Here is a 27,772-nt window from a genome sequence, read left to right as displayed (position 1 = left end):
TCTGAACAGAGAAGGATAAGTTTCTTTGTGTTAGTGATCACTCCGCTTTCTTGGGGTCTCTTCAGTGACAAGCTCAATGGCAACTAGACTTAGTAGTCATTTTGAACATTTTCCACTAGGTTTTTGTTTTGGCAGTTTTGGTTTGGCCCTTACGGTTCACTGAATTATGTGCTAGCATATTTTTCCATGTGTAGAAATTATTGTATTGAATTGTCACTTAGTCACCTATTCATTGTTCAAACAAAATTGGCTGATGTGTCCTAGTCCAATGGCTTTGAATAACCAACAATGTTTCTTTCTCTTAAACTGTTGGCTCTTTCTTTGAAAAAGCAGATAGAACTAAATCCCATTTCAGTGAGTGTGGTTTATCCTTGCTCCTTGTAGTAATTTCCTAAGGCTGCTGTAATAAATACCACAAACTTGGTGGCTTAAAACAGCAGAAATTTACTATCTCATAGTTCTGGAGGCCAGAAGTTGGAACTCCATTTCACTGGGCTGAAATCAAGGTGTCAGCAGGACCATGCTCCTTCTGGAGGCTCTAGGGGAGAACTCCTTCTTCCCTCTTCCAGCTTTTGGTAGCTGCCAGCATTTCCTGGCATGTGGCCCCATCATGCCAATGTCTGCCTCCATGGTCACGTCACTTTCTCCTTTTCTGTCTGTATCATGTATCTCTCTGCCTCCCTCTTGTAAGGATGTATGTGATTGCAGTCAGGGCCCACCTGGATAATCCACGATACTCTTCCAATCTTAGGAACCTTAACTTAATCACATCTGCAAAGTCTTTGGCATGTAAGGTAACATTCACAGGTTCAAGGGATTCAGACCTAATATCTTTGGTGGACATTTTTAGCCTACTACATTCATATATAACAAAAGCAAGGTGTCCCATACTCTTTTATAACGAATCACCTCTTACATGATCTCACTTGGTAGTTTTTAAAGAGCTCCATGCTTGTAATGGTATAAGGCCTATGAGAATCTGTATCTACTTTCATATACATGTGGATTTGGACCTCTCTGCCAGGTAGGGCTGTAGATGGATATATTGCTAGGCTCCTTGAAAAGCTTTTTGTTCTAATATTTTTAGGCACAGACTGACCCAGTATGGAGGGGCATGGGTAATTATTTGGACCTGGCTTTCAATTGCCCATTTCTAGCTGGAGATTTCCAGATATCACCATTTAGGAACCTAAGTTTCCTAAAATGCCTCTTCTGTCCCTTTCCACTAAGGGGAATGATTCCTGGGACTTACCCCAGTACCATTTTGTTTAGCCTGATACCTGGGCACCCTCTAATCTGTGGCATGCTGGACTGCCCCGGACTTCTAACCTCTTCTGGGAACCTTGAACTCTCCAGGCCTGGCTGCTCTCTGCAAACATGGTGGCACCAGTCCTGGTGGAAACAAGAAAGGGCACATAGAAAGGAGTCATTTCTCTGAGCTCATCCTTCAGGAGCACAGGAGCTTGTTGTTTTCCAAATCTTAGCCTTTAGGACTTTTCGGTTAACCTACACGGAACCTCAGAGACTTTATCTTTTTGAACTGTTTGGCTTTCTGTAGTCTCCTTTCCCCATGATTATCTGCCCAAGATAGAGATTTTTTGGCCAGCTGTCTTTCCCTTGCTCCTTCTGGCCAATTATTGTCCTGCTAGAGACTTGGCCTTTTGGCAAAGCCATCACGTTGTGGAGAATCAAGCGAGTGGACTGCGTGTCCCTCCTTCTCCCTCCCTTTTCACCCAGTTGACACTAAGATAATTTGGTTACTCTCTTCTCCAGTGGGAATTTCAAAGCTGTGATTGACTTTTAGGCCCCGCTCTGGGAAAGATCAGTGTAAAGGACTCATGTTCTGGTTTTCTTATCAGGATTATGGGGGGCTATATTTAGAAAGACCCCTGGAATGAAGATACAATCCAGAGCTTTCTAGCCCTGTCTATTGGCCAAGCTTGACAATTTTATTCTCCAACACTCAGTTCTGACCACATGTACTTTTAGACAAGAATTGTCCTCAGCCTGGAGCCAGGTGGAAATTCCTTTCCCCTCATTCCTACCCTCTTTCCCTCAATGTCCTATGAGAAAGTCTACCTGATCTACAATGGCAGTTGCGAAGAACTGGAATACAACCTTCCCTTAACTTGCCATTTGTAATAGATACAATATGTGGAGCTATTTCTCTGAATCCTTAAAAGCTCTGGCCAATAGTGACTGTGTCCTAGACAGGCCAGACTACAATGGCATTTGTCTGCCCTAGTCATACCTACCAACTGACTTTCCCCATTACTAGACTTCTTGGGGTTGGAGAGCATGTCTTGTGAATTTCTGGTTGACCACAGTCTCACTGAGCTTTCCACACATAGGTACAGTGCAGTGGGAAAAGTACGAACTCTGGAGTTGCACAGGACTAGATTAAAAACTGGGTTCTTGCACCTATTGGCTAGAGTGAATTATTTAAATTTTCTGAGCCTCAGGTTTTTAAAAAATATGTCAGTGGGCACAACAATCTCCCCTAAAACAAAATTAAATAAAACGAGTTACATAATGTGCCTAGCAGAGTGCCTGGCATATTATTTAGGGCACAACTAAAGTTAGGTATTAGTGTGTTTTTGTTAAATAAATGGGTAAGAAATGTCTTGGATTGCCTTATTTCTACTGCTTCATGATGTAAATGTATACTTTATAACTAAATTTTGTAAAGTACTTTTCAAGTAGTTTATTTATTCATTAAACAAATATTTATTGAAATGCCAAATGTAGAATGGTGAACTAATACTCATTTACAAAGCAACTGGAAGTAAGCTTCTGAACTATGTGCCGGGATTCCAGCCTACAAATTCCTTTGTTTTATGGGAAAATATTTATTTTATTAGACATATTTTAGAACTTTCTGATTGCTTAATATTCTCATGCCATGATTCACTATAAAAATGAGTATAGCTTTCCAAATGTAAGGAATTGGTTAGTGAGGACTTACATCCTTTCTTGAAAGACCTAGAAATGCCCAAGGCCTGCCATTTTGAACATTGATATGGCAACAGACCAATTAGGTCAAATGCATATCTACAAGTGAGATATTATTCTATATTTTAGTGCATAAATGGAGGCTCAGTGAGATTAAATGACTTGCATAAAAGCCACAGAGCTGGCAGTTGGTAGCATTTGTATTTGACTTTAGGTCTGATCAATCCAAGGTTCAAATTCTACTCCACTCCTATACTTCGATTTTTATATTAATGAATGTCCTTTTCCTTCTTGGAGGAAGAACGGTAGTAATTCAAGCAGTTGGAGCCAAAATGGCCCCAGTAATGTGCTCTAAAGAAAGAGCTCTTATCTACAAGCCTGAAGATCTGGCTTCTGGTCCCATCTCTGCTCCCAGCTAACCCTGCCATTGGGGGGAGGGAGAGGAACTGAAACCAAGAAGCACCCTTGGGGCCCCTGGGCACGGAAGCCTTTTTTGTCCCCTGTTTCTTGTAAGCAAAACTCCAGCCTCCATGACCTTCCCTGAGTTCCAAAGGGCAGATTCGAACAATTGCTAATCAAGGGAGGAGCAGCCAAGAAACCACCTGAGGCCAGATTAAAGGGACCAGAGAAACTCATCAAGATTAGGAGACAGAGACCACCTGAGACGAGATTAAAGCATCACAGGTCCTGCACACACCCAAATCCTGTCAGCAACCCCACCCTTGAACTATTGCTATAAAACTCTTCATCAAATCCTCCCAGGTTGGGACACATAGTTTTTGAGGACAGGAGCCCGCTGGGTCCCCCTTTGCCTGGCAAAGCAATAAAGCTATTCTTTTCTGCTTCACCCAAAACTCTGTCTCTGAGATTCATTTCGGCACCAGTGCAGAGAGGCTGAGCTTTCAGCGTCAGAATTACCTGGAATCCCAACTTCTCTGAGCATCTCAGTAGCCTCTCAGCTGTAAACTTTGACCCATCACACAGAAGTCAATAGGGTCCCTGGCCATCTGAGAGCCAAATATGTCTCTTTAGCCTCAGACAAATGTTTTTCTTTGTGGTTCTATAGGAATCAAGGGGCGATCCAAGGGATGTTATCATATTATCCCTTCTAGTAAAAGCACTACTCTGAGAAGGTCTAGGACTTGGAACCACATATCCACCCATTCATAGGTCAGGTAGGAATACAGCCTCATTAAAGTCCTAGAGAAATGGACCAAGTTGGAGGTGGTGAAGGGTGGACCATGTTGGGATAGGCAATAACCACTTCTTGATTTCATAGTGCCCAAGGCATTTGTGGGTTCCTTCTCCCATTTTGCATGTACTGAGTCATCAGAGAAAAGGGACTATTGGTCCGTTCTTGAAGTTGTAAAGTAAAACACCATGGGATTTACTTTTTTAAATTATTATTTTAACATTTTATTTTGAAATAATTTCAGACTCAGAACAGTCGCAAAAGAATACAAAAAATTCTCTTATACTATTCATCCATATTCACCAAATTTTAGCATTTACTGCCTTTTATCTACCTTAGCTTTATCATTCTCCCTACACACACACAACTTGAAATTTTGAGAGCCAGTTGCAAACATGATGCCCCCTTACTACTGTATTTAGTAATATATTTATATTTATTTGCCTCTATATTTAGTACATTTATATTTAGCTCTGTATAGTTCCTAAAAACAAGGGGCCATTCTGTTATATAACCACAGTATAATTTTCAGCAGCATGAAATTAACACTGATACAATGCTATTTTATAATCTATAGACCTTAGTCAAATTTCACAAGTTGTTTCAGTGAATGTCCTCTATAGCAAAGGAAAAACCCATAGCATAAAACGTAGCATTTAGTTCTCAGGAGCCTTTAGTCTCTTTAATCTGGATCCATTCCGCAGTCATGTTGACTTTTGTGACCTTGCCATTTACTGAACAGAACAGGCCAGTTATTTGTAGGAAGTCTCTCAGTTTGGTTTTATCTGATGTTTCCTCATAATTCAGGTTCTGCATTTGGGGCGGGAAAGCCATGAGAGAGGCTGGGTTCTTGCCAGAGCTTCCTGTCAGGAGGCACTGGTGCTCACTTTGCCCTGTCACTGACGATGTTTTCTTTCATCAGTTGGTCAAGTGCTGTCCTTTAGGTTTCTCCACTGTGAAGGTAGTATTTTCCCCTTTGAATTCTATAAGTATCTGTGAGGAGATACTTTAGAACTATCTAAATATCCTGTTTCTCATCACAATTTAGCTCACTAGTTTTAGCAGCCATTTTAGGATTCTTGCCTGAGGCATTTATTACTAGTTGGTTGCCAAATAGTGATCTTTCTAATTTTCTGTTTTTCCTTCTACATTGGAATTCTGCACCATTGAATTGCTAATGAAATTCCAGAAAGACTCTGTAAAAGAGAAAATATCTGAGCTAATCTAAATCCACAGTAAATAAAAACACCCCTCTCCCCTCTCCTTAATCCCAGAGCCCAGGTATTCTGCTAAGTGGCTTATCTGTCTATATTTAACACAGTGGAAATACACAGAGCTGTTGGAAGTTGTTCCTAAGGCTGCTTTCTATTTAAGGTAACAAATAATTCCTAATCTTCTCTGAGAACCTTCTCTCCTCAGGTTGACCCTATACTTTTTTCTCATAAAGTCTTGGTCTTATTATTTTCCCTTTCCTGGCCCTCTCCCAGTACACACACACACACACACACACACACACACACACACACCATAAAACCTGACTCTTAAAGCTGGTGAAGTTAAAGCTGTTTTCTAAACATTAGAGACTCTACTCACGTCAAACCTCTTTCAGGGCATGACTGGCAAGTTGACATTCCAAAGGCGCCCTTACTCCCTTTGACTTCTAGCTCAGCGCTTTCAGTTACCTGCTATCTGGTCTTAAAGCTCAGACACTCAAGGTGAATCTAATTCATTTCTCTCTCTCACTCTCCCATGTAAAATAAGTCACTTTGTTTTGCACAATTTCTCACTCTTAAAATGACTTTTCAAAACCAGAACCTAAGACAGACCTCTCCTCCACTAGGCTCCTGAAATACACAACTATGTTTAAGACTCTTCCCCAGTTACTTCCTTCAGAAGATTTCTGACCTTCATCACCACTCTTCCCATCTATGAGAACCATTCTTTCCCTGGGACAACCTTACAGTAGATATCAGAAGATCTTAGATTATTCTAATAACTTGTTATATATTTTTAGGGAAGCTAATTTTCACTTAACACCAAAGGAGTAATGAGCACGAATGACCTGCATCCAAGAAAACCTTCCCTCCTGGTTAATAGACTCTGTTACTTTTAATATTAAGAAACTGGATCTCTTTTGCCTTATAATATTGTGACTCTTAAGCATAATGGGAACCTTTAAGGAACCATCCTCTGGTCTGAAATCCATGGCACAGTCACCCGCTTCTAGGAGGAGGAATATATTTATGATTGATCTTTTGTCATAAATCTTAAGCTAGGAATAGAAATGGTAGATCTACTACATAAAACTGACTTTAGGGTTTTCCTGGTGGCGCAGCGGTTGAGAATCTGCCTGCCAATGCAGGGGACACGGGTTCGAGCCCTGGTCTGGGAAGATCCCACATGCCGCGGAGCAACTAGGCCCGTGAGCCACAACTACTGAGCCTGCGCGTCTGGAGCCTGTGCTCCGCAACAAGAGAGGCCGCGACAGTGAGAGGCCCGCGCACCGCGATGAAGAGTGGCCCCCACTTGCCGCAACTAGAGAAAGCCCTCGCACAGAAACGAAGACCCAACACAGCCAAAAATAAACATAAATATATAAATAAAGAAATTGACACTACTTTAAAAAAAAAAAAAAAACTGACTTTATTCCCTAGGAGCTTCTGGGGAATTAAGTTACTAGTTAGTACCAGAAATTACTATCTTTGGAGAAACTCCAATTTCTCACGAGTAACCTTGCTTTTCCTATTAGGAAATATTGAGAGATGATATATTCTTCTCCCCACTTAAAATCCCCAAGTGACAGCACTTCCTTGCTTTATCCTTGAATAGGATAAGACACAAAAAATCTCCTCAACAACAGTTTTGGCCACTCTGGGAACATAGGTCTTTTCTTCCATGAAACTCACTAGTCAGAAGCCTTTCTGGTTCTAGATACATCCACTGTAATGAGCAGAGAGTCAGAGCAATGCATCACCAAACCTCTGTTAATTAATACAGTACAGTCATCACTACATATCTGCAGGGGATTGGTTCCAGGACAACTGCCCCCTCCTCCCCGACCGCCATGGGTACCAATATCCGAGGATGCTGAAGTCCCATATGTAAAATGGAATAGTATTTGCATATAACCTACACACATCCCTCTGTATACTTTAAATCATTTCTAGATTACTTACAATACCTAATACAATATAAAAGCTATGTAAATCCTTGCCAGCATGTGGCAAATTCCAGTTATGCTTTTTGGAACTTTATGGAATTTTTTTTCCAAATATTTTTGATCCGTGGTCGGTTGAATCTGTGGATGTGGAACCTGTGGATATGAAGGGCCATATTTCCGATACTGGCTGATGAAACAAACTCAACTTCTCTCTAAATTATGTAATAATTTATCCTCAGCACGTTTGACGTGGACACTCAAGTACTTCGGCAGAACCTACCTGTAAGTTCAGATATTATAACAGATAGCAGGTCAGAAAAAGATGTGACCTATAGGAATTAAGGGTCGAATATTTTCTCTCTAGCCTTCCCTTCTGTGGTTGCAGTTTTAGAACATTCAATCACTGCTGTTGAGGGAAGGACTGCCCACATGGTATCTGGACAACACAACACTGGGCAGAACCCATCTCCATCCGATGAGATAAAAAGGACATTGATAGGCCACAGGCATTAGGGACTTGGATTACATCTTGAAAAATATCTTAAGCCAGGTGGGGCAGTTTGAAAATCAAAGAAAATAATACTTGCAATGGAATGAAATACATCATATATTAAAATTCATGAGCTGATGATTCTTAAACAAACAGAACAATGTTTGGAGATTGGAGCCAGGGGACTCATCTCCTGAAAAATGATATATAAAGGGAACGAATCAAACACTTATCCTGTCTTTCCTGCATGTACTGTGCAACCAAATAGCTGATAAGAGAAAGTTCTCTATAAATAGAAGAATTACAGATAAGAATGAAGAAGGAATGATAAGATAAATAATATCAGTGTTTTGCCACTGCAAAAATAATGAGTTTAGGCAATTGTATCAATGAGTATGTAAAACTATTAGTTGATAGGCTTATGGGGAACTTTAAGATAGTTGGATCAATCTGGCAGCACTTGAAGCCACTTATCAATCTTAACACATCCAAAAGAGAAGCAGCCCAGCATTATTTTGCCTTGCAATGCAATGCAAGAGGAAATATACAATACAACATGTAAAACATTCTTACCAAAAAATTGAACCTGATTCTTATTAAGCCTCTAGATTTAACCGGTAGTATATAGGAAATATAGGGACCAGAGGAACATGCTAAACAACACCATATGGATGCAATCAGCAAAATCCAGAATGTAGGAAACTCAAAAGACAAATAACCCAAGTTCTTCAGCAAATAAATTACAAGAAAAGAATTAGAGAAGGGGAACCTATAGATTAAAAGAAACCAATGAGAAGTACCAAACAAATGTGAGGTGTGGACTTAGGATCCTGACTCAAAGCAACTATGTTAAAAAAAAAAAAAAAAGACATGTACTAGACCGCCAGAGATATTTGAACACTACACTAACTGAATATTTGAAAAAAGTCATCTTTTACTAATACTAGAGCATGTACAGATGAAATGATATGATGTCTGTGATTTGCTTCAAAATAATCTCTTGGGCAGAAAAGTGGGTAGGAGTACATATGAAGCAAGATTGGTTGGGAGCTGGTAGTTATGATGCTGACATGGAAGTGAAGGTTCATTATAAACTTTTTATAATATATATACCTTAGGCATTAGTCATCTCAGAATCAATGTACTTTTCTTTCTCTGATAAGTAGATCATTTTGGTAATAGAATCACTTAGGTTTGACCAATAAGTTAGCACACTTTTAATGTTCCTGAATTTGCATGGAAATGTGCAGTAGTTTGAGGAGGGGTAAAGTAAACCCTGAAAAGACATGTATCTCCTCCAATTAGCATATATGTTCATTCTTGTATTATCCCTCAAACCAGGGGCTGATTTTTCTTACTATCTGGCCAGGTCAGTGAGCAGCTGATGTTATACCAGCATGTAGACTGGGAAAACACAGGCTGGACTGCAGAAGACTCTTTCATGTTCACAGTGTCCTCCCCACCAGCAGCTCTAGGCTCTGAGGAGTTTCCTATAACTATTTCATATGAAATTAATGAACCTGGTCGGCAGAGTCGTTTGCTTGCAAATACAGGTAATTCCACCATGATATGGTCAGTACCTTATCTCTAATTATTAAAGTAGGGACAATTTGGAAATACATCTTTTCCTTTTTAATTGTCAATGCCAATGTATCCACCTTTGAAATAAAACTTATATGGCTATAAAAATTTGTTATTTCTTTATGTGTGTTCTTTCTCTGGGCCTCTGCTTTTTCCTCTCATGTGCCTCAATAGTTGTAGTGGGGAAGGATGGCAAATTAGCTTTACAAAATTCTTATTTATACCTCCAAATGGAGACTTCACCATGCCCATGACTGAAAACTGTTGATGGAAAATGAAAATAACAAATAGGGCAAGTTCTTGAAAGGAAAGGGGTATTGAAAGCTGCACCTGTTTCCATGGCAAGAGAAAGTGCAGTAGTAGGTAAGTTAGGAGATGAACACGTTATAAGTGAATCTCAAGGTTTTAAAATTCTCTTACTTGAAATGTTGACTTAATAGTGTGGGTGTGTGTATTTAAAATTTACTTTTTTCGTATGCCTTGGGTAGCAATGCTAATTCAGGTACCAAGGTGTTGTGAATTATCCACTAGGACAGGCAAATCTGAGGGAGAAAAAGTCTTACAGCTGTCATTTGAAAATTCTAACGAGATGCCACTTTGGTCTTTACGTTTGTTTTTAACAGGAGCTGTTGTCAAGGGAGGAGACAAAGTTCTCATTGGCCAATCTAAGTTGGATGCTTCCAACCTCTTATTTAAATTGCCCAAATCTCAGCGTTCTTCATATGAAATTTGGTTCCAAGTTACATCTCTTCCTCACCATGGAACTATTATGGTTGGGGAGAGAAATATTACCAAAAGCAAACCCAATTTCTCTCAGTATGTAATTAATAAACTTGGACTCACATACCTTCACGATGACTCTGAATCACTAGCTGATAATTTTACCTTCGCCGTTTGGCCCAACCCAAAGAGCAAGTCCACCACTAAGCCAGAGGCTGACTTTCTTGAAGAGATGTTTAACATCACCGTCACTCCTATAAATGACCAGGCACCAGAATTAAAGACAAAAGGGCTTTGGTTGAAAGTTCTGCAGGGCAATAGGTTGGTTTTAGGACCTGAAAACCTAAAAGTGGAAGATCCAGACAGTCCTCCAGAGGAGGTCAGGTATATGATCATCCGTAATCCTAATAATGGCTTTTTGGCAATGGGTCACTGTCCACACATACCTGTTCACCATTTCACACAAGCTGACATTGATAACTCTCAGGTGTGGTTCATACAAAATAGAAGCCCATTCTCCAGAGTGTTTTACTTCAGTGTGACTGTTGGCCAACACTGCCCACTCTACAAGCTCTTCCACCTGGATGTCATCCCCATCTCCATCACCCTTGTGATGAGGGTGATGGACCTCACTGACCTACTTCTCCCACAAGGCCAGACAACCGTTCCCATCACCAGTGCTCACCTGTCAGCAGTGACCAATGGGAGGAGCCCCCAAATCACTTACAAGATAACATGGCCCCTCCAACATGGGTATCTGCTCGTTGAAAACCAGGTGGTCATCAGCTTTGGACAGGAGGATCTGAATTCAGGAAAGCTCTCTTACCACATGACAAACCTCACTGCCTCAGAGGACCAGCTACGGTTCTCACTGTTTACATCAGAAAGCAACCTGACAGGACAAACACTGCGCATCAGGGTGTAGCCTTTACTGCGGGTTATGTCAAATCTGACAGTTGCCAACAGAGTGGCCCATCAGCTGAGAAGAAAGGACCTTGATGCTACTGAGCTTGCTAATAGGACTAACAGTGATCCCAAATTTGAAGTGACAGAACCCCCCGTCCATGGCAGACTTGTACGAAGAGTGGCCCGGGGCACTGCAATGGAAGACACGACTCTGTTCACTCAGAAGGATGTTGACCAAGGACTGTTGATGCTCGAGCCACACGCCAATCTAACCGGCACTGATAGGCTGAATGACTCCTTCACGTTCCTGCTCAGGGCAGCCCACGTACATCCAGCGACAGGTTGTTTCCCCTTCACCATAGTGCCACCTGACCCCTTTCTTTTGCAGAATTTTACCCCTGATGTTTCTTTACTAGTCACTGCAGATAACCTTGTGACTTCAGGTCTCTCTCAGGAAAAGCTTGTGGTTTCCTCAGGACCTACACAGCACAGACAGGAACTCTGGGGAAGCTGACCCAGACCAGATGGAAGGAAGCAGATCCCTGGGGACGACACAGTGGTGAAGAGCCCACTCTGGATGTCAAGGCCTCTCCCACCAGAGTCATTTGGCCACCAGATGCCACCAAAGCCAGCCCTGGGGCACCCACCCAGCCCAGGGAGGGCAGTCTCCTTCTGATAATCATCATACCATTGGCAGTGGTGGTCTTCCTGCTAATAGTAACTGCAGTGGCGTTGTGTGTCTGGCTGCTGGGCCAGAAGACAGAAAAGGCAAAACCTCTTATTAAGCCCCAGATCAACCTAGAACCCACACCCCCCAGGTCCTAGGCTGGAAAGGAGCATAGCTGTTCCCACTGTCACAGTGACGGCTCTTCTAAAAAGCTCCAACAGTCCTCCAGTCAGTCTTTTCAGGGCCCCACAATGTGAGCACATGGAAAAATCTCCAGTCATTGAGCCAGTGGAAAAATGTGCTCCTTGGGAGACATGGGTGAATCTGGATCCTGACATGGTCAAGCTCTGCTGACAAACCAACCCAACATTGAAGCACAACCAGTACTGGGTGTAGACTGAGGGTGCTTTTTCCTTACTGACCACCTGCTGTGTGCCAGGTACTGGGATACAAAGACAAAGAAATGCTGGTTGGATCAACTGAGAAAAGCCCAGCCCTGCCATCCCTTGGTGTTCTGTTGTAGCTCCATAGTTAGGTGTTGGCAGGTGTTTACTGTAACTTTTGTACAACACTCATGTTATGGGCTGTCCACAATGAGCTTTGTGTACCCTCTTCTGGACCTGATGCTCTGAGTGTACGTAAGATTTTGCCACTATTTAAACCCTTTACCAAGGTGTGACAGAACATGCTGGCCCGACTGCAGATTAACATGGGAGCTAGAGTTAGTGGAGGAAGGCTTTGGCTGTTTTTCACTGAGGATTCACTCTTGAGTGATTCAACGAGGAAGTACAAGAGCTGTTTCTGCAAGTAGGAGTGGTAATTTATCATATCAGTGAGTTTGTTTCTAGTGTTTTTCTGTAACGACTTTTCCTCCTTGGAGTCTCTAGCTTTGACTTCTTAATGCAAGAAATGCCTTGGTGCTCCAGATAGTACAATAGTCTGGCCCCCTTTGCAAGCATTCATTGAACACATTGAGTTTCATCAAGAGGATCTGTCTATTCTGATTTGTAACATCAAGCCTATAGTACAAATATTATTTGAAACCCTAAAGAATAGGTTTAATGCTTTTGTTATACCTCAGTATGGCTTCATTTTACAATGAACTGAAGTAATGGCAAATTTGTATTTGACTTGTCTAGTTGAGCCTACCATTGGCCGACTCAGCTTCAGTTTCTGTAATTGTAAAATGGTGACATCAGTACTTCTATTAGTTAGGAATGCTTTGGGTAGCAAATCACAAGACATCTGCCACGAGTCGGGTTTAGGTTGCACATTGGCAAACTTGCTCTGTGCAGGACCATATAGTAAAAATATTTTAGGTTTTGTGGGACACATATGGTTGCTTTTTAAAAATTTTTTAACAACCTTTTAAAAATGTAAAAAACAATTCTTATTTCCTGGATGTGACCCACAGACCATAGGTTTAGCTAAGCAATAAAAGTGTTCAATTATTTCTACAAACAAGCAGCCTGAGGTGGACATTCCAAGGCTGGTTCAACAGTTCAAAGATGTCGTTGGGAACTGAAGCTCTTTTGTTCTTTCTGCTTTACCTTCCTCAAGCTATTGGCATTTCATCCTTTTGTTTAGTTCCTTGTGATTGTGAAATGGCTGCTGAAGCTCCAAGCAATACAGTCCCACTCAAAGGCAGAAATCCTAGTGGGGGAAAAGGAGAGACTTTTTCTTAGAGAGGATCTTATTTATTATTATTTATTAATATTTTTTAAAGTCTTGAGGCCTTCCCAAATATTTCCCCCGCTTTTTCATCTCATTGTCTAGAACTGAGCAACGTGATTCCCATCCCTTGACCAACCATTGGCAAAGGGAAATGGGATTCACGTGACTGACATCTCTTCTGGGGCAGGGAGAGGATTCTGCCAGGTCAGAGATCAATGAATCAGCCCACCATGTAATTAGGGAAGGCTGGGAAATGGCAATTAGATAGGCAATGTGTAGGATCTACTCTTAAGTATTGAAATACTTGGGAAATTATTTAATCTTTCAAATTGGCATCTACTTTAATATCTCCTTTTCATATTTTAAATATTTTCTTAAAGCCAGTGTTTCTAGCGTGGGGGAGGAACTTCCCCCTAAGGGGCATTTGGCAATGTCAGGAGACATTTTTGGATTTCACAGCTGGTGCTGCTGGCATCTAATGAGTACAAGCCAAGGATACTGCTAAATATCCGACATTGTACAAGACAGCCCCCATGGCAAAGAATTACCTGGCCCAAAATGTCAATAATGTTAAGGTTGAGAAACTCTCGTTAAAGCCATGATGTAGAGTTTTCTTGTATACCCAGCGAAGGATTAATAAACCCATTACCACGTCTAGGCAAAAAATTGTATTCTAAAAACAGAATGGAAGGGTGAAAATTCCATAGTATGTTTGAAATTGTTATTGGCTAATGGTAAACATGAACATTTTTTAGAGAATGTATTAAAAATCAAACAAAACTTGAACAGACTCATTTCTTTATATTCCTTGCCTAAGTAAAAACATTTGCCTTGTGTTAACAGGTGGAGCACATCAGGAGAAAAAGAAAAAAAGGAGGGTAGGATATTTACAAAGGTAAAGATGAGGTCAAAGTGTCCCCAAAATTCTGATGCCCCTGATGTGTTCCATATGGAAAAGGCTTTATTCTCACCTTCTCCCTTTCTGCTCTTCTAGGTTGCTTTTCTCTCCCAACCCAATTTTAACTGTTCTTTGTGGAAACAGATTTCACAGTCTACAGAATAAATGGAAGCATAGCATATGTGGGCCTAGAGACAACTACCCTTGTCTTAGATCCTTGGATGTAATGCCACAGACAACTGTTGCCACCACCCCTGGCCATGGACAACTGTTGCTGAAGAAGACTTCTCCTCTTCCAAAAGTGATTCCCTCTTGCATTTCTGGATTCCTCAATTTTATATAGCCTCCTCAAGTGTTTTTTTGTATTTGATCCCTTTAGAAAGGAGGAGGAATGAGAGTCTTAACCCAAGGTTGGCTTGATCACTGTGCAACTGAGAACTGTTATTAGGCCTGTCCTAAGCAGTGGGGCACTCAGAAGAAGCAGAATGGCAGTGCTTGAGTTTATACACACAGAGAGAAGGCTGAGGAGCATCTTTGCATCTGGTAAGTGGGCCTTTGCTCTCCCTTGACTGGACAAGGAGAATACCTGTTCTTTGCAGAAGAGCCAGACATACTTGGCTCTGTGACCATGTTGGCCTCTTCCTTGCTTCAGCCATAAAATCTCTGGAGATAGGACTACCAGCCTGGCCAAACAAAAAAGTCTGATTTCCTTCCTCTTTTTCCTGTTAAATCTGCAACTCCAGGCAAATAAATTTGGTGTCCATATTGGAATGAGACACACACAAATGCTTTAAAATGATAATTCACATTGTTTATGAGTGTGCCTGCTACAGCAAGGACATCAGTGTGAGATCCAGATGTCAAGAATCAGTCATTAATCATGTAATTCATATGGAGCTTGGGAAGATTTCTTCCAGAGGATCTGGAATAGTCTACCGATTTGCATATGGGTTCAATTTAAAAGGCAACAATGCCTATCATTTGGTGCTGGCTCAAATAAAACATGAAATAAAACATTTTGGCAAAGCCTTGTTTAGTGTTGGAAATTGAAAATCAGTCTGAAATGGTTTCTCCCATATGTAGAGCTATAACTGCATAGTCTCAATTCTGAATTCATAATGAACTCAGTGCTTCTTAAAAAATGACTGGTGATTTAATAAGTGGATACTAAGGGGTAATATGAGAAGAGTAGCTAATTTTGCTTAAGAGAAGGTATACTTTGGGATGGGCTCGGAGTGGAGGGTCTAATGTTTTTCCATATCTGGAGGCTTTGGCAGATTCTAACCTTTCAGAGATCCTGCTCAGACACTTGGGGGTACTTCCTTAGAGTCGTGCATTAATTAGGCAAAATGGAGATGACACAGAAGCTGTTCTTCAGATTTCTGAGGCTGAAGTGGACACATTTGGAGAGTGGATGGTAGGTAATGGGATGTGATGGAATATATCAGATGACATTCCCTAAATTTGGGGATGGGGCTGCACTACACACCTCCTGCATCTTTCAGAGGTGTTGTAATTAATAACAAGGTTTGGTTTGGACCTGTGTAGGGAGAGATGTGGGAATAAAAGTGGGCATGGAGCCCACTGTGTGGCATGCTGAATGCTGGAGACTTTGCTAGCCTGCTCAAGAACACCACTGGCTGTTTCATGGGGACCTGGAAGAGGCTGCCTTCTCGTAGTGATCTGCAAACATTTATTAGGCACCTACTGTATGTGAGATGCTAGATAGTTGGTACTGCTTCTAGATACTGAAGATGCAAGATTTTGTCCTGAAAGGAAATTTTTGGTCTGTTTCCTCTATTGTCTCCTCCAGAATCACACAAGGAATGCCAGGAGAAAAGAGGGTACAGAAAGAGGACAAAGGGAGACAGAGGTTAGGAAAGGGCTTTGTGTTTTCACTTGAAGCACTCTTAGGTAAATGCTGCCTACCCAGTGGTGCAGCAAGAATTACGAAGCTCACTGGCCCATCAACCTCCACATTTCTCAGCCCCACCTTGTATATTCTCACAGACCTAGTGACATGGCAGTGTGGTTAAACAATAGACTCTGGGTCTGTTTTGGATCCTGGCCCTCTGCTTCCAAGCAGTGTAACTTTGAGTAACTTATTCAGTCTCTCTGAACTTTAGTTTCCTCAGCCAAAAAATGGGGATAATATTAGCACCTGTCTCTGGGTTTTGTTAGGATTTAGTGATATAATCACTTGATGTTAATATCATCATCGTCTGTGTACAGTATTTTCAATGCATCAGGCACTATACAAAGTGCTACAGAGGAATTTTCTTACCTAGGGTTTTAATGCATTTTAAAAGAATTAACACATTAAGTCACTTGAGTAAACCAGAGGCTCATATTCTACCCAAGTAGTGCATTACTGGCAGTGGAATTCCAGTTGGGTGATTTAGGGATAGATGAGTTTGTTTTTAAGAAGAGGAGCTTCCCAAATGCTCATACTCTACCTACAGGCAGGGCTTTCCCCTTCATCTTTACGCAGAGCCTTGGCAAGAAAATGGATGAAGGAAAGAGCACGCCAGGAACACTCACAAGGGGCAGTCTTGAGCTTGGAGGTATTGATGGTTCTCTGTCTTGTAGAGGGTGCTGAGCTGCTGATAAAATACCCTGCACTGTTCTCTGGCTATCCAAGTAGCATCCAATCCCTACATCAACCAGCCTCTTGATTTTGAACACCTACCTCCTCTTCTTCCTCCCAACCCAGTATCTTCAGGCATTCATGAGCCAGTAATTTTCAAGTCCAAAGCTGGCAAAGGACTGACACTGAAAAAAAATTAATATCCTTCCTTGGCAGAAAAAAAAAAAAAAAGTGCTGCTTACCATCACCATGATTTCATTTCTAAGGTAAGGAAGGAATCTTATAATAAAGAACCTTATGGAAAAAATAAGCAGCTTTATGAAAAATTCTCTCCTTTTTCCAGACTTGACCTTGGCCTGGAAAAACCTTAGCACACACCAGCAGGGTCAGGAACCCCCCTGCCTTGCCTATGGATGTGTGGTCAGAGCTGAAGGAGAGGCAAAGAAGAGGGAACTCAGCCCCTTAATGTCAGTGTTTCTTATGGAGATGTAGTCAGGAGTACGTGGTGTGTGTGTGTGTGTGTAGGAGTGAGGGTGAGGGTAATTTGCTACTTTAGAGTCCAGACAAGGCCAGCTTCATGGCCATGTACAACCAGTGCAGTTACACAGGGCCCACTCTCAGAAGGACCCTGGGCTTGGCTTATGCTCTGCTGTCACCACCTGGAAATTCTAATAATTTTGGAACAAACACCCCACATTTTCATGTTTCATTGGACCCTGAAAATTCTGTACCTGATTCTGAGACCTCACAGAACTTAGGTGATAGTTGCACCAGACACCTCTTAAGCATTGTTTCAGATTCTCCGAAATTGGCTTCCTCCTCTAACTATGGCTGAGGCTACCAGTTCCAGATGTGTTCACAGCTATAAATGAGTGTATGGTGTGCCTTGTACCTTCTACCCTGGGTCCCTCTGTCTTCACACCATGCCTGTGGGAACTTTTGTTTGCACACCCCGGAAGCAGGGAGAGTTAACTCCCCACAAGACAGCCCTTGGCCAGTGGCAAAGTGGAGCTGACAAATAAATACTTCCTCCTTTCATCCCATGGGTAAACAGTTGTAAAATGCATTCTGTGAGGCTTCTCAGAGTGTCCAGAAGATTGAGCATAAAAACGTTGGTATGGACACTTCCAGTCCTGTTTATTAACCCTGCCTCTCTCACAGAGCAGCCTTTGCTTTGGAGGAAACCTAGGCTAAAATAATAGTTCACATTCTCCTAGTATTGTGTGCTCCAGGACTATGGACCCTGGGGCTCTTGGTTCCTGCATGAGCCTTAGGCACACAGTTACCCTCTGGATTACTTGCCTCTGGACCACTCCTTGCAGGACCCTTTATCGGCAGCACCTCAGGTCTGCAGGTGGGAGCCAGGAGGCCTTGTGCTGGTGGGAGCCTTGGCCATTTTGGCATCATGCTGAGAAACTAGGCTTTTCCCAAACCACCTTCTAGTTGAAAATCCCTTTACTCTTTTTTTAAAAAAAAATTATTTATTTATTTATTTATGGCTGTGTTGGGTCTTCGTTTCTGTGCGAGGGCTTTCTCTAGTTGCGGCAAGCGGGGGCCACTCTTCATCGCGGTGCGCGGGCCTCTCACTATCGCGGCCTCTCTTGTTGCGGAGCACAGGCTCCAGACGCGCAGGCTCAGTAGTTGTGGCTCACGGGCCTAGTTGCTCTGCGGCATGTGGGATCTTCCCAGACCAGAGCTCGAACCCGTGTCCCCTGCATTGGCAGGCAGATTCTCTGCCACTGCGCCACCAGGGGAGCCCCTCCCTTTACTCTTAATTACAGTTACTCTGCTGGTCATGTTAGGTCCCAGAAACAATAACTTGTTCACCACAACTTTTAGCAAGTCCAAGATTTAATGTGTTTTGTAATATTTTAAAAAGACTCCTCTGCATTTCATCTCAGCATTGCTTGTGTTTTTGCACAGCAAAGACTACATCAGCACTTTAAAAAAAATTACAGCTTTATTGATATATTATTTACATACCATACAATTCATTCAAAGCATATAGTTCAATAGTATATTCACAGAGCTGTACAGCCATCACTATGCTCAATTCTGGAATATTTTCATCACTTCAAAAAGAAGCCCTGGGGACTTCCCTGGTGGTGCAGCGGTTAAGTATCCACCCACCACATATACCCTGAGAAAACCATAATTCAAAAAGAGTCATGTACCACAATGTTCATTGCAGCTCTGTTTACAATAGCCAGGACATGGAAGCAACCTAAGTGTCGATCAACAGATGAATGGATAAAAAAGATGTGGCACATATATACAATGGAATATTACTCAGCCATAAAAAGAAAAGAAATTAAGTTATTTGTAGTGAAGTGGATGGAACTAGAGTCTGTCATACAGAGTGAAGTAAGTCAGAAAGAGAAAAACAAATACCGTATGCTAACACATATATATGGAATCTAAAAAAAAAAAAAAAAAAAGGTCATGAAGAACCTAGGGGTAAGACGGGAATAAAGACACACACCTACTAGAGAATGGACTTGAGGATATGGGGAGGGGAAAGGGTAAGCTCTGACAAAGTGAGAGAGTGGCATGGACATATATACACTACCAAACATAAAATAGATAGCTAGTGGGAAGCAGCCGCATAGCACAGGGAGATCAGCTCCGTGGTTTGTGACCACCTAGAGGGGTGGGATGGGGAGGGTGGGAGGGAGGGAGATGCAAGAGGGAGGAGATATGGGAACATATGTATATGTATAACTGATTCACTTTGTTATAAAGCAGAAACTAACACACCATTGTAAAGCAATTATACTCCAATAAAGATGTTAAAAAAAAAAAAAGAATCTGCCCGCCAAAGCAGGGGACACAGGTTCGAGCCCTGGTCCAGGAAGATCCCACATGCCGCGGAGCAATTAAGCCTGTGCGCCACAACTGCTGAGCCTGCGCTGTAGAGCCTGCACGCCACAACTACTGGAGCCCACATACCTAGAGCCCGTGCTCTGCAACAAGAGAAGCCACTGCAATGAGAAGCCCACGTACCGCAACAAAGAATAGCCCCCGCTCGCTGCAGCTAGAGAAAGCCCGTGTGCAGCAACAAAGACCCAAAGCAGCCAAAAATAAATAAATAAATAAATAAATAAATAAATAAATAAATAAATAAATAAATTTTTTAAAAAAAGCCCTGTACCCATTGGCAGTCACTCTTCATTTACCCCCAAGTCCCCCAGTCCTAAGCAACTACTAATATACTTTCTGTCTCTATGGATTTGCCTATTCTGGACATTTCATATAGGTAGAATCATACAATACTTGGCCCTTTGAGACTGACTTCTTTCACTTAGCATAATATTTGCAAGGTTCATCATGTTGTAGCAAGTATCAGTTCCTTTTTGTGGCTGTATAATGTTTCACTGTATGGATATACCACATTTATTTATCCATGCATCAGCTAATGGACATTTGGGTCGTTTCCATGTTTTTTGGCTATTGTGAAAAATGATACTATGAATATTCATGAACCCGTTTTTTTGTGGCTATATGTTTTCATTTCTCTTGGATATATACCTAGAAGTGGAATTGCTGGGTAATATGGTAATTCTGTTTAACCTTCTGGGAAACTGCCAGACTGTTTTCCAAAGTGGCTGCCACATTTTACATTCTCACAAGCAACATGTGAGTGTTCCAATTTTTATACATCCTCGGCAACACTTATTATTTGTCCTTTTGATTTTAGCCATCCTAGTGGGTATGAAGTGGTATCTCATTGTGTTTTTTGCTTGTTTCTTTGTTTGTTGTTTTTGACTGTGCCATGTGGCTTGCAGGATCTTAGTTCACTGACCAGTGATCGAACCTGAGCCTGGGCCCTGGCAGTGAAAGCGCCGAGTACTAACCACTGGACTGCCAGGGAGTTCCCTCATTGTGATTTTGATCTGCATTTCCCTGATGACTAATGATGTTGAACATCTTTCCATTTACTCATTGGCCATTTGTATATCTTCTTTAGAGAAATGTCTATTCAGATCCTTTGTTAATTGCATTATGTCTTTTTATTCTTGAGTTATGAGAGATATTTATATATTATGGATAGTAATCCTTATCAGATATGTGATATACAAAAGTTTTCTCCCATTCTGTGGATTGTCTTTTTACTTTCTTGATGATGCGCTATGAAACACAAAAGGTTTTAATTTTGATGATGTCTAATTTATCTATTTTTTCTTTTGTTGCTTGTACTTCTGATGCAGTATCTAAGAAAATATGTCCTAATCCAAAATCATGAACATTAATGCCTCTGCTTTTTTGTAAGAGTTTTATAGTTTTAGGTCTTAAAATTAGATCTTTGACTCATTTTGAGTTCATTTTTATACACGGTGTATATGTTGTGAAGTAGAGGTCCAACTTCATACTACAGCATGCAGATATATATTTGTTTTAGTACCATTTGTTGAAGAGACTATTATCTCCCCATTTAATTGTCCTTGCTCCCTTGTCAAAAATGAGTTGAACATAAGAGGTTATTTCTGTAGTCCCCATTCTAACTTATTGATATTTATATCTATCCTTATGCCAGTGTCATCGTGTCTTGATTACTATAGTTTTGTAGTAAGTTTTGAAATTGGGAAGAGAGTTCTCCAAGTTTATTCTTCTTTCTCAAGATTGGTTTGCCTACAAATAACATACAAGGGAATCACCGTAAGGTTAACAGCTGATCTTTCAGCAGCCACCCTACAGGCCAGAAGGGAGTGGCAAGATATTTTTAAAGTGATGTAAAGGAAAACCTACAACCAACATTACTCTACCCAGCAAGGATCTCATTCAGATTTGATGGAGAAATCAAAAGCTTTACAGACAAGCAAAACTTAAGAGAATTCAGCACCACCAAACCAGCTTTACAACAAATGCTAAAGGAACTTCTCTAGGCAAGAAACACAAAAGAAGGAAAACATCTACAATAACAAACCCAAAACATTTAAGAAAATGGGAATAGGAACATACATATCGATAATTACCTTAAATGTAAATGGATTAAATGTTCCCACCAAAAGACACAGACTGGCTGAATGGATACAAAAACAAGACCCGTACATATGCTGTCTACAAGAGACCCACTTCAGACCTAGGGACACATACAGACTGAAAGTGAAGGGATGGAAAAAGACATTCCATGCAAATGGAAATCAAAAGAAAGCTGGAGTAGCAATACTCATATCAGGCAAAATAGACTTTAAAATAAAGATTATTATTAGACTTTAAAATAAAGAGACAAGGAAGGACACTATACAATGATCAAGGGATCAATCCAAGAAGAAGATATAACAATTGTAAATATCTATGTACCCAACATAGGAGCACCTCAATATATAAGGCAAATGCTAACAGCCATAAAAGGGGAAATCAACAGTAACACAATAATAGTAGACAACTTTAACACCTCCACTTAAGTGGACAGATCATCCAAACAGAAAATAAATAAGAAAACAAGCTTTAAAGGACACATTAGACCAGATGAACTTAATTGATATTTATAGGACATTCCATCCAAAAACAACAGAATACACTTTCTTCTCAAGTACACACAGAACATTCTCCAGGATAGATCACATCTTGGATCACAAATCAAGCCTTCATAAATTTAAGAAAATTGAAATCATATCAAGCATCTTTTCCAACCACAACACTTATGAGACTAGATATCAATCACAGGAAAAAAATTGTAAAAATTACAAACACATGGAGGCTAAACAATATACAACAAAACAACCAAGAGATAACTGAAGAAATCAAAAAGGAAATCAAATAATACCTAGAAACAAATGACAATGAAAACACGATAACCCAAAAACTATGGGATGCAGCAAAAGCAGTTCTAAGAGGGAAGTATGTAGCAATATGATCCTACCTCAACTAACAAGAAAAATCTCAAATAAACAACCTAACCTTACACCTAAAGCAATTAAAGAAAGAAGAACAAAAAACCCCAAGGTTAGCAGAAGGAAAGAACTCATAAAGATCAGATCAGAAATAAATGAAAAAGAAACAAAGAAAACAATAGCAAAGATCAATAAAACTAGAAGGTGGTTCCTTGAGAAGATGAACAAAATTGATAAACCATTAGCCAGACTCATCAGGGAAAAATGGGAGAAGACTCAAATCAACAGAAGTAGAAATTAAAAAGGAGAAGTAACAACTGACACTGCAGAAATACAAAGGATCATGCTGGGCATATACAAGCAACTATATGCCAATAAAATGGACAACCTGGAAGAAATGGACAAATTCTTAGAAAAGTACAAACTCCTGAGACCGAACCAGGAAGAAATAGAAAACATGAACAGACCAAACACAAGCACTGAAATTGAAACTGTGATTAAAAATCTTCCAACAAACAAAAGCCCAGGGCCAGATGGCTTCACAGGCGAATTCTAGCAAACATTTAGAGAAGAGCTAACACCTATCCTTCTCAAACTCTTCCAAAATAAAGCACAGGGAGGAACACTCCCAAACTCATTCTACAAGGCGACCATCACCCTGATACCAAAACCAGACAAAGATGTCACAAAAAAAGAAAATTACAGGCCAATATCACTGATGAACATAGATGCAAAAATCCTCAACAAAATACTAGCAAACAGAATCCAACAGCACATTAAAAGGATCATACACCATGATCAATTGGGGTTTATCCCAGGAATGCAAGGATTCTTTAATATATGCAAATCAACCAATATGATACACCATATTAAGAAACTGAAGGATAAAAACCATATGATCATCTCAATAGATGCGGAAAAAGCTTTCGACAAAATTCAACACCCATTTATGGTAAAAACCCTCCAGAAAGTAGGCATAGAGGGAATTTACCTCAACATAATAAATGCCATATATGACGAACCCACAGACAACATCATTCTCAGTGGTGAAAAACTGAAACTATTTCCTCTAAGATCAGGAACAAGACAAGGGTGCCCACTCTCATGACTATTATTCAACATAGTTTTGGATGTTTTAGCCACGGCAATCAGAGAAGAAAAAGAAATAAAAGGAATCCAAATTGGAAAAGAAGAAGTAAAGCTGTCACTGTTTGCAGATGACATGATACTATACATAGAAAGTCCTAAAGATGCCACCAGAAAACTGCTAGAGCTAATCAATGAATTTGGTAAAGTAGCAGGATACAAAATTAAGGCACAGAAATCTCTTACATTCCTATACAGTAACAATGAAAAATCAGAAGGAGAAATTAAAGAAACACTCTCATTTACCACTGCAACTAAAAGAATAAAATACCTAGGAATAAACTTACCTAAGGAGGCAAAAGACCTGTATGCAGAAAACTATAAGACACTGATGAAAGAAATCAAAAATGATACAAACAAATTGAAGGATATACCATGTTCTTGGATTGGAAGAATCAACATTGTGAAAATGACTATACTACCCAAAGCAATCTACAGATTCAATGCAATCCCTATCAAACTACCAAAGGCATTTTATACAGAACTAGAACAAACAATTTTACAATTTGTATGGAAACACAAAAGACCCCAAATAGCCAAAGCAATCTTGAGAAAGAAAAACGGAGCTGGAGGAATCAGGCTCCTGGACTTCAGACTATACCTCAAAGCTACAGTAATCAAGACAGTATGGTACTGGCACAAAAACAGAAATATAGATCAATGGAACAGGATCGAAAGCCCAGAGATAAACCCACACTCATATGGTCACCTTCTCTTTGACAAAGGAGGCAAGAATATACATTGGAGAAAAGACAGCCTTTTCAATAAGTGGCGCTGGGAAAACTGGACAGCTACATGTAAAAGAATGAAATTAGAACACTTCCTAACACCATACACAAAAATAAACTCAAAATGGATTAAAGACCTAAGTGTAAGGCCTGACACTATAAAACTCTTAGAGGAAAACATAGGAAGAACACTCTTTGACATAAATCACAGCAAGATCTTTTTTGACCCACCTCCTAGAGTAATGGAAATAAAATCAAAAATAAACAAGTGGGACCTAATGAAACTTAAAAGCTTTTGCCCAGCAAAGGAAACCATAAACAAGATGAAAGGACAACCCTCAGAATGGGAGAAAATATTTGCAAATGAAGCAACTGACAAAAGATTAATCTCCAAAATATACGAGCAGCTCATGCAGCTCAATATCAAAAAACAAACAACCCAATCCAAAAATAGGCAGAAGACTTAAATAGGCTTTTCTCCAAAGAAGACATACAGATTGCCAACAAACACATGGAAGGATGCTCAACATCACTAATCATTAGAGAAATGCAAATCAAAACCACAATGAGGTATCACCTCACACTGATCAGAATGGCCATCACCTAAAAATCTACAAACAATAAATGCTGGAGAGGGTGTGGAGAAAAGGGAACCCTCTTGCACTGTTGGTGGGAATGTAAATTGATACAGCCACTATGGAGAACAATATGGAGGTTCCTTAAAAAACTAAAAATAGAACTACCATGTGACCCAGCAATCCCACTACTGGGCATATATCCTGAGAAAACCATAATTTAAAATACATGTACCACAATATTCATTGCAGCACTATTTTCAATAGCCAGGACATGGAAGCAACCTAAATGTCCATCGACAGATGAAAGGATAAAGAAGATGTGGCAATATATACAATGGAATATTACTCAGCCATAAAAAGGAATGAAATTGAGTTATTTGTAGTGAGGTGGATGGACCAAGAGTCTGTCATACAGAGTGAAGTAAGTCAGAAAGAAAAAAGAAATACCGTATGCTAATGCACATATATGGAATCTAAAAAAAACGGTACTGATGAACCTAGTTGCAGGGCAGGAATAAAGATGCAGACGTAGAGAACAGACTTGAGGACACAGGGAATGAAGGGGGGGGAAGCTGGGACAAAGTGAGAGAGTAGTATGCACATATATACACTACCAAATGTAAAATGGATGGCTAGTGGGAAGCTGTTGCATAGCACAGGGAGATCAGCTTGATGCTTTGTGATGACCTAGAAGGGTGGGATAGGGTGGGTGGGAGGGAGGCTCAAGAGGGAGGGGATGGGGATATATGTATACCTATAGCTGATTCACTTTATTGTACAGCAGAAACTAACACAACACTGTAAAGCAATTATACTCCAATAAAGATATTCATAAAAAGAAAAAGATTGGTTTGCCTATTTGGGGCTTCTTTAATTTTCATATGAACTTTAAAATCAGCTTGTCAATTTCTGCAAGGAACACAGCAAAGATTTTGATAGAGATCTCATTGAATCTGTAGATAAATTTGGGGACTATTACATCTTAACAAGTCTTCTGATCCATGAACATAGGATGTCTTTCCACTTATTTAGGTCTTTTAAAATTTCTTCCAACAATGTTTTGTTGTTTTCAACATAGAAGTCTTGCACTTCCTTGGTTCAATTTATTCCTAAGTTTTTATTCTTTTTGAAGCTGTTGTAAATGCAATTGTTTTCTTAATTTTCATTTTTCTTAATTTTGTAGTGTACAGAAATACAACTGATTTTTGTATGTTGATTTTGTAACCTGCAACTTTGTTGAACTCTTTTAATTTTAATTGTTTCTCAATGGCTTCCTTAGGATTTTCTACATAAGACATTATTTCATTTGCAAATGCAGATGATTTTACTTTTCCAATCTATTTTCCTTTTATTTCATCTTCTTGCCTAATTACCCTTACTATAACTTCCAGTACAATGTTGAATATGAGTGGTGAGAGTGGACGTCCTTGACTTGTTCTTGATCTTAGGGAGAAAGTTTCACTCTCTTGCCATTAAGTATATTGCTAGCTATAGGGTTTTTGTAGATGCCCTTTATCAGGTTGAGGAAGTCCCCTTCTATTCCTAGTTTGTTGAGTGTTTTTATCATGAAGCGATATTGAGTTTTGTCAGATGTTTTCCTGTATCTATTGAGATGATCATGTGATTTTTGTCCTTTATTCTATTGATATAGTGTATGACATTAATTGATTTTTAGATATTTAACCAACCAATCCCACTTGGTCATGGTATATAATCCTTTATATATGTAATCCAATATATATATATATATATATTTCTGTGTTTATTTTTTTCAGTATTTTGGAGGATTTTTGCATTCTATTGGTATTAGTACTCTTGCTATAAGCCTCTCATTTCAGGGGCATGAGCTCAAAAAGAAGAATGTGTATTGAATAGACATCAAATAATTTTTATCTAGGAAGGTTTGTTTTATTGTGGAATAAAAATAGAATGTATTTGGGCATTTAAAATGTTTGAGTCTGTAAGGGAGAAGCTGAAATATTTGTCTTGCTTTAGTGCACAGATCACATTTGGAAAGGTAACTGGTATTTGAGTAGACCTCTGGGACAGGAGTAACCACCAGAACAATGCTGGAGAAGTTGACCATATACCTTTCTACACTAGGGGGCTGTGTCTGCTGCTGCCCCTTCCCCAGCTCACCCCACGTGATTGTTGAAGGTTAGGATGTTCTAGCAAGCTGGGAGAGCCAGGAGGAAGGCAACCTTTGTTTGCTTTGAGGATGGATTCAAGATCACAGGATACTAAAATGGAACATTCAGTTGAAACACCAAGGCAATCAATATCACAGTTCAAAATAAAGGGCTTCACCACAATAAAATCTTTTCAAAAGAAGTGATAGAAAACAGGCTAGATGACTCTTAAACTCTTCCTTGGCATTTTGGGTGGAAAATAGTCAGAAGTTGGAAATGGGTGAAGAAGAATTTGAGAGAAAGCTGTTCTTTTGCGATGAGTTCTACACAACCTTTACCTTCAAAGGAAGATCTAGGAGTATCTGAACTTTCGAGCTTATGGAAAGGAGCTTCAAGGGATCTACTTAGAGAGCTTAATATATGTCTCCTGCATCTGAGGAGCACAGAATAATCTAAAGGGTGAGAGAGAAACCTATTAGTTGCCTTCATGGTGGTTAAAAGGAGAGATACAAGATTTCCAGAGATGTCAG

General features: G+C 40.2%; 1 protein-coding gene across 1 annotated transcript in view; it reads left to right on the top strand.

The window, feature by feature from the left end:
- The window catches only part of LOC309624402 (chondroitin sulfate proteoglycan 4-like), a gene marked incomplete at its 5' end in the record, with an annotated part of 191,283 nt that overhangs the window by 53,158 nt on the left and 110,353 nt on the right, over window positions 1–27,772 (top strand). The window contains 6 exon segments of the mRNA XM_082382581.1: window positions 9,164–9,347; window positions 9,999–11,017; window positions 11,021–11,482; window positions 11,485–11,811; window positions 11,813–12,019; window positions 12,023–14,783. Coding sequence (XP_082238707.1) covers window positions 9,164–9,347; window positions 9,999–11,017; window positions 11,021–11,482; window positions 11,485–11,811; window positions 11,813–12,019; window positions 12,023–12,064 — 2,241 coding nt within the window. The 3' untranslated portion in view covers window positions 12,065–14,783.

This window comes from Balaenoptera borealis, assembly GCF_965194805.1.
Source record: "Balaenoptera borealis genome assembly, chromosome: 2".
Classification (NCBI taxonomy): Eukaryota; Metazoa; Chordata; class Mammalia; order Artiodactyla; family Balaenopteridae; genus Balaenoptera; species Balaenoptera borealis.
This window is presented reverse-complemented; position numbering and strand designations above follow the sequence as displayed.